Below are 12,573 nucleotides of genomic sequence, written 5' to 3'. Positions count from 1 at the left end.
TTTCCAAACCTCAGCCCACATAAGGGTCCCACGTCCTCTTCTACCTCTTTCGGCTGAAACACCCATATTCTCAACGGTTTTTACCGATTTCTTTTTTTCTTTTTGTGAGTAAATATTCGAACCCATTTGTTTTCTAACTTGATTTTTGTGAAGATTTGCTACTATATATAAATTTTAATTCTTCTAGTTTGTTGTTGGAAAACAAATGTTATCTTGGAAGTGAAGGAGGTGGAACTTGGAAGGAAATATTACTTTGCAGGTCAGTTTTTGGTAGTAATTCTATAGGTATTTCTGGGTGCCGGGTTAGTTTCTGTTTTTAGTGTACTTGTTTAACTGGTTTTTATTGAGTTTTGTCATAAAAGAGTGCAGTTGAGGTAAAAATATTCTTCGAATTGTGTATGGTTAACTGTATGGATATGTGTACTTCTAGTGTTTTATGTATGCATCTCCATTAACGTGTGTGTTCTTGTAATACATATGCCAATCAGCCAATGGACGTTGAGCACTGACGTGTAAAACTTACTGAAAGGAGCGGGTTTCAATGAAGAAGTTGCTTTCTTGTTTTTTTAGATATGATAAGGATCTATACAAGAAAAATTCCCTTTTTTCAGAATTAATTGAAGCTTGTGTCTCCTGGATTCCTCGAAAAGTGATGCAACTATGGTAACTTTGACATTCGAAATCACTGCAATCTATGTATGTTTCAACCAAAATTTAGTCTTGCTGTGTCTCATGAATTATCTCCTCTATCATTATCTTTGTGATGTGTAAATGTGTAATGATGAAATGATTTAAGAAAGAAAAACTGAGTTGGTATCAACATGGGGTTTTCTAATTTGTAATGTTTCCTTTAGAACATTTCAAACCTGCAATTATGCCTTTGTATACTTCTTTGTCCACCGTCCATGATTAAACGTCTCCAAAAATAACCCTGTTTTGTTAACTAAATATATGAACCATAGTTATTAAAGTCACCATGTGCGCTAAGGTAACATGTGCCTTGGAAGCCAGGCACAAGTTAAAACATGCACGAGGAGCACATAGATGAATAATATTTTAAAATCTAGAAACATCGAGTAAATTATGTCTTACAGGGCATGATATATAATTTTCAGTCCATTCGACAACAAGAAAGCAAATTTATCCAGCTAATATGAATGACTATAAAAGCAAATTTCACATAGAATACGTAATCCATTCATTTAAGATGCATGCTTTAGTCCCAAAAGTACATGCCTGATAAGGATTGTGTTTGGCATATCATCAGCACAAAGGCTGGTTTTGCTACATCTTGAGCCTGAGCACACCCCTTATTGGCTTTTTTATAACCATCGTATGCTTGATGTTCTTCGTAAAATATATATTTAATTTGTGTTTTTACTCATCCGTTTGAAAAGTTCTGGGTTGATTATTACAGATTCACACAGAAAGCTTTTTAAAAGTCTCAACATTTAGTTCAATTGCTGACAGAGGGCACATCAGTTGCGATTTAGAAGGTATATTTTGCATTGATTATTGATCGGCTGAGTACTTTTAAGTTTGGAATTGTTGCATCAGATATGGTTGTAGTTCATTCTTTTAAACCATAACATAAAACTTGCCAATAATTTTCTCATTTGACACTTGCATCTTCGATCTGATAGAACACTTGGATTTCTGAAGATGTTGCAAAATGTGAACCGAGAAACTTTTTCAACTCCCCTAGTTGTCACGATTAAGAGAAACAATGCTTATTTACAGTAGCTGGAACATGATGTACTCACTGGTATGCATATTGCCATCGATTGGAGGTTAATGTTCTGTAATAAAAGTAGCAAAGTAATAATGTGGTCAAACTCTTTGAAATATAATCCAAAATGAGAAACTCTATGGTTGTACAAAATCATTTAAGACATGGCACAAGTGCTTTGGTTAAAAATAAATATGCGTAAATGAAATGTGTTGACGACTAACATGCACCAATAGCGACAAGGTTCGATATAAATTTCTCAAACCCTAAGTCATCCCACTTTGTTTCTGTCTCCCTTCCCTCTGCACTGCCTAGAAATCTTCATCTTCAACAAGCGTCTTTGCAATTTAAGCCATGTTATTCAACATCTGGAAACAAAAAAATTGAAGAGAAAAAATTTATTTATTCAGTCTTAGTTTTTTGATTGCAGTAGCCATTTTTTTCGTTGTGCACAGATTGTGACCTGGACATCTTCACTCAGATAGTGAATAGAAGTCAAATGCTAGAAAAATGATTAGCATTAATTCGAAGGCAAATTTTGGTAAGATTATTCCTTTTCATTTGTTTGCTTTGCTTTGCTGTAATTTTCATTTTATGATTCATCATGTTTGATACTCCAATTTAGATTGCAGATCAGCAATCCAGATATAGTGTTCACATATTTCTAACTGGTTTGAGTTTAGACTTCCTCTTTTTATGCTCTCTTTGTCCTGACCAAATCTCAAGTATGATCTTTGAGGATTGTAAAGTAAATAGGTGTTCCTGGTTGCCTAATTCGTAACGTCTAGATCCACGATCTGTGTCATGCCAATTAGTTTGTATTATCACACTTACCGTCGAATACAAAATTTAATGAACTAGTGAATGGTGATTCAAAGTTGTCTTATTATTTCTCCTCATCATGTGCATCTAGTTGAGATTTAAAAACTGTGACTAAAAACATTTTGAGATCTACTTATGGGTAAAGCCTGTTCTGGACCCGTGATGACGGGATTAATTCCATTAACGAGGCTAAAGAAGCGTGTAAGACCCATAGTGAAAGAGTCAGTATTTGTTAATCCACCCTCAGCATTGGTATGGACCGTATTGTCTGAGACGAGTACTTTTGATTCAACCGTTGTGAGATAATTCTGAGTTTATGTACCACAATATAAGTATATGCTCAATTTCCCTTTGTTTAGACTTTGGTCTCATATTTCTTCGACAAATGTATACGATATATGTTTTGAAAATGGTTTGTGTTATTATTAGTATTTTATTTCATTTGTGTGTTTACTGAGTTGGCAACCCACTCTTTACCCTGAAATATGATGCAAGTGTTTCATATGAGATGCCGGAGGAATGGAGTTAGTTCGCTCTGGAGGTTTAGAGCTCGAGGATTAAGAAGTCAGGGATTGAGAAGTTGGGCCATACTTTAGTATAATTTAGAAATTATGTTAAAATATTTGGGATGCATGAGACGAATTCCTTTTACATCTTCTTGGATAAATGTTATGAATATCATTTGACTTGGTAATTTTATTTAGTTGAATTCCCGGTTAAGAAGAATTCTAATCTCACGCGATAAATTATTTTTCTTTTCATTTCCTCTTTGTTCTGTTTTGTTTAGTATGTGATCACAGCCATTCCTCCGTCAAAGAGAGACTTTGCTTCCGCAAATCATTTGTTTATAGGTTTAGATTTAGGTGTGAATTCCCGATCTTATTTATTTCTGCTAAGGCATCAGAATCTAAGAGCTTGGTGATCAATAGATTGGTCATTAAGCCACTTGCCTCTATCATTTGGGATTGTGGTAGGAAAGGAGCAATAAAATAAAGACCCTTTTTTTTCCCTTGAATTCCTTTTTGTTGACATTCTTAATTGCTTTATGTTTTAAACTGTTCGTCAGCTTTGGCTTGAGATGCTTCATTTTCATCTTCTCCTTTCTGGTATTACATTAAAAGGACATTCTCTCTTTTTCCATCTTCACCTGCTAACCGAATTTTCTTCTACTTCTCTAAGGTTTAATTTCATGGATACTATTGCAGGCATTTCTCGGTGTAATTAAATTCCTCAAATAGAAGAATGGCTGATGAGAATTTCAATGAGCAGTTGTTGATGGACAAACTGTCTAAACTAAACAGTTCTCGACAAAGCATAGAATGTATCCTTTCTTTTGACACTAACCATTTTGTATTGAATGCGATAATGTACATATATAATCTACTGTGGTTTTCTTTCCACATCCAATCACCAATCAGCTTTGTCTCAATGGTGCATTTCTCACCGGAAAAGGGCCAAGCAAGTTGTTGAAATATGGGATGGGTTATTTAAATCTGCACAAAAGGAGCAACTGGTTTCCTTTTTATACTTAGCTAACGACATCCTACAAAATAGCAGGCGTAAGGGCAGTGAATTTGTGAGCGAATACTGGAAGGTCCTTCCATCAGCTCTGAAGGTTGTTCATGAAACTGGCGATGAAAATTGCAGAAAAGTCGCGTCTAGATTGGTACTTTTTTTCTACTTACTTACTCGATTGATCCTATAACTTCATTTTACTCTTTTCTTGTGCTTGCATATGCGTGGCTTGCTTTTGCCTTGATACTATGAACGATTATGCACTTTTTTGTGTCCTATACAAATAGTCATGCCTTTCTGCTCTATATGTTTGATGAGGATTGCTTCTTAACTTTGATAGATTATCCTATATATTATGACACCAATCCAAATTTTAACCTGACCCAATAGAACCAAGTTTCTTAAAAGTAAGCACAGTTCTGTCTCACTCTGGTTAGCTTCTGTTAACTAGGTATGTGTGTAAATGGAACTAACTTGGGTAAAGAAAATAAGAGATGTAACAAAAATAATGGACTTTAAAAACACAACCATGCTAGGGAGGGATATTACGCCACTTGTTATAGGAACTCTGAATGGGGGTTGGGAGTGTACAATATCTTGTAACTTCTGTTCATTTCTCGTTGATTGAGATTGCAATTCTAAGTTGGAGTTGTCGTCCAGTAACTATCTTTTGAATGCTGCACTTTTAGTGAACTCCATACTTTTCTGAATCATAGTCTGTGCCCTTTTTCTAAGAGCTTACTACTATCAACGACCCTTTAGTTTGTTTTCATCTTCTTGATTACTGACATCTTGCACGCTCTTCACGGTAGGTTGACATCTGGGAAGAACGAAAAGTATTTGGATCGAGGGTTCAAAATCTTAAAAATGAAATGCTAGGAGAGAATCCTTCTGCAATCCACTGTGGAAGTCCTTCTCCTGATATTACCACTCGAAAGAACTCTGATCCTATCAAGGTTTTAAAAAGAGATGTAAGTATAATTCCATCGAGTCGCGAGCTTAATTGGTCCAGTTTTCATCTGATTGTAGCAGTATTTTGGCTTTCTGCTTTTCAACTTTCATCTCATACGTTGGTCAATTTCTTAACAGTATCTTCCCCCTTTGGTTGATCCCACAAATCGGCTGTTGGAGGCTTGCCAAGAAAAATCTTGACCAATTTCCATTTGGTACGAGAAGAAGAAGTCAATGAAGAAACCACATTAAACATTTGTGGAAATGCCGTTTCTAGCATTCAAGAAATAGTCGATTTTGTAGATGCTTCTTCTCAAGGTATGATTTGGGTGAGTTTCCATTAAATTTGCTTCTTGTTGGAAATGGATTACAGGCGAGTTTGGAAACAAAATCAGATAGCTAAAGAATGTTTTATTCAGCAAGGCTTTGCTTTTGAAAGTATTTTTGATACAAAGCAGTAGTAGTTGTTAGATGCAAAGAAATGAGCTGAAAAACTTGTTATATTTTTTCAATTATTCAGTCATGCTGTGAAGGATGAATACAAGCATTTAAGCCTCTATCTTCTGTAATCGTAAAAGTGCTAGTCTAATACAAAAAAGATAAAAAGTAAAACACGTTTTATTCAATTCTATATAACCAACACACCCTCCCTCAAGCTTGATACAAGTTTCGAGTACCATGCTTGGACAGTAGATACCGATGCTGATCTTTTCCCAAGCTCTTGGTGAAGATGTCAGCAAGTTGATCAGTGGTAGAGATATGAGCGGTTTGAAGGAGTCCCATCGCGATTATCTCACGGACCACGTGACAATCTATCTCAATATGTTTAGTACGCTCAAGGTACATTGGATTTGCAGCAATGTGAAGTGCTGCTTTGTTGTCACAATAAAGAGTTGCTGGTTGAGGAAGTGTGACTCCCATATCATGCAGAATACCACATATCCAAACGATTTCACAGGTGGTAGTTGTCATAGCTCGGTATTCTGCTTCGGCCGAAGATCTCGACACGGTATTTGCTTCTTGGTTCGCCAAGATAATAAAGAATCACCAAGTTTAACACAGAATCCAGTCAATGAACGTCTGGACATAGGGCAAGAAGCCCAATCGGAATCACAATAAGCTGAAAGAACCATAGAGTTCTTTGCTGTCAACAAGATACCCAAACCAGGAGAACACTTGAGATATTTGACCACTCGAATAGTAGCATCCATGTAAGAGCATGAATTGGCTATGATGCTGAACCACATAACATATATCAGGCCGTGTGATAGTAAGATAGAACAACCGACCAACCAATCTTTGAAAGGATTCTGGACTGTGCAGCAAGGGATCATGTGGATTATTACCAGGTCTGTCGTGATCAAAAATGTAACCCAACTCCACAGTTGTCAATTTCTTATTTTGTTCCATAGGTGTATCAAATGGTTTGCTCCCAGCTATACCAGTATCTGCAATGAGCTCCAATGCATATTTGCATTGATTTAGATAGATTCCCTCCGGTGATCGAGCAATCTCAATGCCCAAAAAATATTTTAACTTGCCAAGGTCTCGGATTTGCAAACGAGAGTGTTTCAAATGCTTCAGGTTTGCAATTAACTCTGAATTAAACCACTAGAATAGTGATATGCTGGGAATCTCGTCAGGTAAAGAGGGGGTGATCGTGGTAGGATTGTGTGTAAAATTTATGATTCCATTGCCTTGGAAGCCTGCTTAAGACCAGTACAACGACTTGCGCAAAAGACATACTTTATGATGACCTTGAATGTGATAGCAAAGCGGAAGCATCATAAAAATCTCCTTACCCAAATCACCATGAATAAAGGCATTAGCCACATCCATTTGTGTTAGGGACCAGTTATTAATTGCTGCCAAACTAAGCAAGAATCGGATGGTGACTATCTTGGCAGTAGGAAAAAAAGTGTCATGGAAATCAATTCCCAGTTGTTGCGTATACCCTTTGGCGACCAAACGGGCTTTGAATTTATCAACTGATCCATCCGGGTGATGCTTTACTTTGTACACCCATCAACAACCAATGGGTTTAACATTATCAGGAAGATCAACCACATCCCAAGTACGATTCGAATCAAGGGCTGCAAGCTCTAATTCCATAGCGTTTTGCCATCTAGGATCTCTTATTGTCTTATGCTAAAAGCGAGGCTCTGAAAATGAGGAAATGGCAGCTGCAAAGTTTTGATAGGGTGGAGAAAATCTGGATTAAGAAAGGTGTTAAGACATATGATACAAGCACTGAGTAGAGTTATTTTGAGGCAACGTAGGACAAGAAAAATCTCGCGTCCATTGAGGAATTGTTCCAGTCCTACAAGATCTTCTGAATGGTGAAACATGATCACTACCTGGCAGTGGCAAAAACAAAGACTCATTTGTGGATTGAAGATGGCATTCATCTTCATGGAAAGTTTATGGACAAGTAGAAGAAGTTGAAATTGGGAAACAAATGGCACATTCTCGGCAAAAGAAAACAAGACCTCATGGAAAATAACATCTCGTGAGACAAAAAATTTCTTATTCTGAATATTCATGACTTTATATCCCTTTTGGACATTGGAATATCCCAAAAAGACACAATCTGTGGCACGAGCAGAAAATTTGTGATCAATGGTGGGGGATGCAACATAACAAAGACATCCCAAAACATTAAGATGATTATATGCTGGACTTCTGTGAAATAAGATCTCGAAAAGTGTTTTGTTTCCTAGGACAGGACTTGTTGTTCTGTTGATGAGGTAAACTGATGTCAACACACAATCACCCCAAAACCGTAGAGGAAGAGAAGCTTGAAATCTTAATGATCGAGCTATATCAAGGATGTGTCTATGCTTGCGCTCAACCACTCCATTTTGTTGTGGTGTACAAGGGCAGGAACTGAAGTGAACAACACCTTGTGAGGCAAAAAATATTGCTACACTCAGATTTGAAAAAATCAGCTACATTGTTCGACCTAATGGGCTTAATTTGAGCAGAGAATTGTGTGTTCACTAAGGCAAAAAACTGTTTAAGAATCCCATACACATCTAGCTTAGATTGCAACAAAAAAACCCAAGTTCCTCTCAAAAAATCATCAACAATTGTTAAAAAATATCTCTTCCCATTATATATAGATGTATTAAATGGACTCCAAATGTCCATGTGTATGAGTTGAAAAGGAGACAAGGTTTTTGTCAAGCTTAACTTGGGAAATGCTAACTTAAATTGCTTTGATAGAGGACAAATCGAGCAATGCTTTAATGATATATTCTTTGTCAAAAAGGGTAACAAATACATCGTGGCAACAGACATATGTCCTAATCTGTTGTGACAAATGTCACAGTCAACCGATATTGAATTCTGACACACAAAATATTCTGGTAATGCAAGGTACTATAACTGGGATTGGAAGAAGGCAATGAAGTTACAGTGTAAGAGAGGTTGAAGTGCTAGATCAGCTGAATGACAAGATGATACAACTCATTCTTTTCTTTACCAATCCCAACTATCCTCCCACTCGTTAGGTCCCGAAACAAGCAAAATCGTGGATAAAAGGTGACTGGACATTATGAGATTTGGCAAACTTGGAAACAGATAAAAGACTGAACTGAAAATGAGGAACACAAAGTACATTATGCAAGGTAATTGATGGAGATAGAAATACTGAACCAATGTGGCTGATGGACAGCTTATTACCATTTGGCAACTTGACAGAATTAGATGAATCAGCCATGGGTTTAGCACCTTGCAGCAATGATGGACATCCAGTCACGTGTTCATTTGCACCTATGTCTATTATCCAATCTGTATAAAATTTTGGAAGCACATTCCCTGCCATATTAGCGACTGGTGTGTTCGTGCTATGGATGTTATGGCCTCCCAACAGCTTTATTATCTCAGCATATTGTTCTTGAGTAAAAACTGGAGCAGGGGAAATGCTATCTTCTGTCAACAATTCCTTAGGAGCATTGTCTTCAGCTATGTTCACAGCTACAGCAGGTTTCTTTAGTTTTACATAGCTTTTCAGATTCTTTCTATAGTCACCATGAGGTTGCTGCCCATGTAAACGATGTCCTGGAGGATATCCAACCAGCTTGTAGCATGTGGCTTTAGTATGTCCCGTCCAGTTGCAATATTCACAATAAGGCTGATTTTTCTTTGATTCCTCAGCTCTGTATTGTGTGGAGTAGAACACTGATGCTGGTTGTTGGACTACCGAATTCAATGATCTATTGGATTCCTCTTGAGATATAATAGAGAAAGCATGTCCAACACTTGGAAGCGGACTCGTCATAAAGATTTGGCTCCGAATTGACATGTAGCTATCATTCAATCCTATGAGAAATTGAAGTAGTTTTTGTTGTTGATCACGACTCACGTATTTCCTTGCTGTGTCACATTCACAAGAAGGAAGCGTCACCAACGAAGCATACTCATCCATAGATGTTTGAGTTTCGAATAGTAAGCTGATATTGTATTATTTCCTTGAGTTAAACGGCTGATATCACGATGAATAAAAAGATCCGAGAACCATTCACTTTATCAAACTGTTCTTTCAAATCATTCCAAATTATTGAAGCATCTGTTGAATATACAATCCTTCCGTAGATCTCTTTAGAAACAACATTCTCCTAAGCCATGAAAGTACTAAAGCATTGCATCGCTCCCACTGATGCAAAGAAGCATGTCCAACCGTAGGTCGTGGATAAGAATCATCAATTAACGCAATCTTATTTTTAGCTCTTAACGCAATTATCATAGCTCGACTCCAAATTCCATAATTCTCGACCCCATGCAGTTGATCATTCACCAAATTCATTCCTGGTGTATCGGAAGGATGAAAGAACTAAGGATCATTGAAATTACCTGAATTTGCCATGACTCAAATTAAGCACTGGTCAATTAAGCTAATCGCCAACAGCTACTTCGATCAAGTTCCTGTCTGTCGTCGCAGTCTTCGCTGTGCAATTGCGACAATCACACAATAGATCCCAACCGAGTGAGCTAGATCTTGTATCGCATCAAGAGGTAGGATCGAAACCCACTCTCTGATACCATGTTAAATGCAAAGAAATGAGCAGAAAAACTCACTATATTTTTTCAATTATTCAGTCGTGCTGTGAAGGATGAATACAAGTATTTAAGCCGCAATCTTCTGTAACCGTATAAGTGCTAGTCTAATACAAGAAAGATAAAAAGTAAAACACGTTTTATTCAACTCTATAATCTATATAACCAACAGTAGTTTCATGTTTGAATATTATGCTTAAAAAAACATTATTCTTTTCATTTTTTAGAAAGAATCAGAATCTGTAAATATGACATTTGCCAGCTTGTAGATTCGAGTTTTTTTGAACTCTTTATATTATAAAAACTCAAGCCACCGTCAAATTTTTTTTTTTTTTGCCTAAAAACACTTTTTAATTAAGAAAGCAAATGTAGCAAAAGTTTTATTTTATTTGTTCAAACCAAACACGATATAGACCTTGCTTCAAACTTCTAAAAAGCACAGAAATTCGGTTGGTTCAGCAATCACACACTAAGAATGTGATAACGTGTGTGATAGCTTTTGTTTTTTGATCTAATCGTTTGGTTGTACTTTATGCTTAAGATACCCATTCCTTAACTTGTTAACATCACATATTGATCTTTGACTTTGTGTTTAGGTAACCTGCAAGTAGTGGATTACATTCAGAAACAAGAGAACATTCTTCAGCAGTACATTAGCCAGCTTGAGAGCTCCACGTCAATTAGAGTTACTCTAATTTCTCAGATCAAAGAAGCTCTGCAGGATCAAGTATGGTCTTATTTCTCGGAAATTATTTGTGTGCAATGAATTTAGTTATGTGGATTTGCTTAGTGCATTGTACTATTGTAGTATTTGAATTCTATCAGTCTTTTGGTTTTTTCCCCCTCAAAATTTCTCACCGTCCTAGAAAAATTGAGTTTTCTACTACCATGTTTGGTTGAACATGATCAACCTTTGATTTTGGTGGTGGAGGTGGAAAAAGCTTTTCTTGCAAAATCTGCCTAATTTATTTTAATATTAAAAAGATGACCGATACAAGAAATATGAGTTTAAACTGAATGCTGAAATATTTCTGAAAGATTTTACTTTGAAAAAATCAAAATGTATTTGAAAGATAGGCATGAGGAAATAGTGAAATATGCATATATTCTTATTATTTAGTTTTAGTGTCTCAATTCCTCGTAAAAATACTAAATTGATCTAGGAGAGTGATAATCACACGGTCTACATTTTTTGTCGTCAGTTGTTAAATTCTGACAAATTATTTTTTCCAGGTGTCAAAGCTGGATCTGCTTCAAAATGAGTTACATGTAATCTCTTTATCTCGTTCATGCACTTATATATAGTAAGAATCATATTATTTGTGCGCCTTTTGTGCATCAACAGTTCTGGTGACGTGTAGGTTGCTCAGAGCCAGATCAAGAAAGCAGAAAAAATAAAACTGAAGCTAGCATCTTCCCCAACTCTTCGAACAATGAATCAACCTATGGTTGAAACGGGGTTTTCAACAGGGAAAAATCGGGTTGGGCATTCGTTTTCCTACGAAGAGGAGCGAACGAAGGCGGCAGCTGCTGCTCTAGCCGCACAACTTACCTCCATATCATCTTCTGCGCAGATGCTTTCTTCCGTGCTCTCATCTCTCGTAGCAGAAGAGGTTGTATCAAGGAGTGCTGGGTTGAAACGGCCCAAGCTAGAATCACCACCACCACCACCACTACCTTTTTCTAGCTTGAACAATGCTGAGGTAGTTAGTTCTACCTATTTTCCTCGATTGATCCCATCACAAGCTCCGTATTACCCACCAGTTGGTAGCTCTTATAACCATGGTTTGAGCAACCAACTACTGCCTCCATCTATGGCATATTGTGGACCTGGATCATCACCGCAGCAACCCAGCCAGCAGCCGCCATCTCAGCAGCATCAGCTACCTGGAAGTGATGGACATTTCGGGACAGTGGGTACTGGATTCTATGGGCACCAACCGTCGATCCCTCCTGTACATAAACAGTAACATTTTCGTATAATACTATGATAGTTACTGATAGCGTAGGGATATTTTATGATGTTTTTGTTGCATATTCGTTTATACCGGCTATGATAGGGTTCTTAAACTACAAGCAGAAGAGTAACCATAGGTAGAACTTGGCCAAAAATCAACTTGGAAGTTGATATGTTCCCCTTTTGCCCATGCGTATATATATATACATATATACATATATATATATATACATACCTGGTAATTTTAAGTTTCAGAGTTTTACTTGTCATATTTTTCCCATTAACTTAACAAAACGCACGTAATTTGCACGTTTATTGCAAGTGAAAAAAACTTTAACACGAAACAAATCTAAAAAATTCAATGTTAAATTATTTGTAATGTTTATTGATTGATATATTGTTTCTGTTCTGTTCTAAAAATGGATAAAAGCTAGCTGTTTCTATTTTCATCATAAATTGGAACCTTAATATAATATGTTGCATGATAAAGCATTGATATAGAATGTATTTGAAGGGCTATTCATAATTGGTATTTACTGCC

The 12,573-nt window shown here is 36.7% G+C and overlaps 1 protein-coding gene across 1 annotated transcript; it reads left to right on the top strand.

Annotated features, from left to right (window-relative positions):
• Nucleotides 1–12,236, top strand: LOC142530181 (uncharacterized). The gene is made up of 13 exons (XM_075635982.1): nt 1–76; nt 188–259; nt 612–663; nt 1,418–1,496; nt 2,185–2,270; nt 2,362–2,400; nt 3,757–3,872; nt 3,970–4,217; nt 4,879–5,037; nt 5,182–5,335; nt 10,672–10,802; nt 11,309–11,344; nt 11,437–12,236. Exons 7-13 carry the CDS (start codon nt 3,794–3,796, stop codon nt 12,043–12,045), a joined length of 1,416 nt encoding a protein of 471 aa, XP_075492097.1. The 5' UTR covers nt 1–76; nt 188–259; nt 612–663; nt 1,418–1,496; nt 2,185–2,270; nt 2,362–2,400; nt 3,757–3,793; the 3' UTR covers nt 12,046–12,236.
• The last annotated feature ends 337 nt before the right edge of the window (nt 12,237–12,573 follow it).

Source organism: Primulina tabacum, chromosome 2 (assembly GCF_025594145.1).
Source record: "Primulina tabacum isolate GXHZ01 chromosome 2, ASM2559414v2, whole genome shotgun sequence".
NCBI classification, from domain to species: domain Eukaryota; kingdom Viridiplantae; phylum Streptophyta; class Magnoliopsida; order Lamiales; family Gesneriaceae; genus Primulina; species Primulina tabacum.
This window is presented reverse-complemented; position numbering and strand designations above follow the sequence as displayed.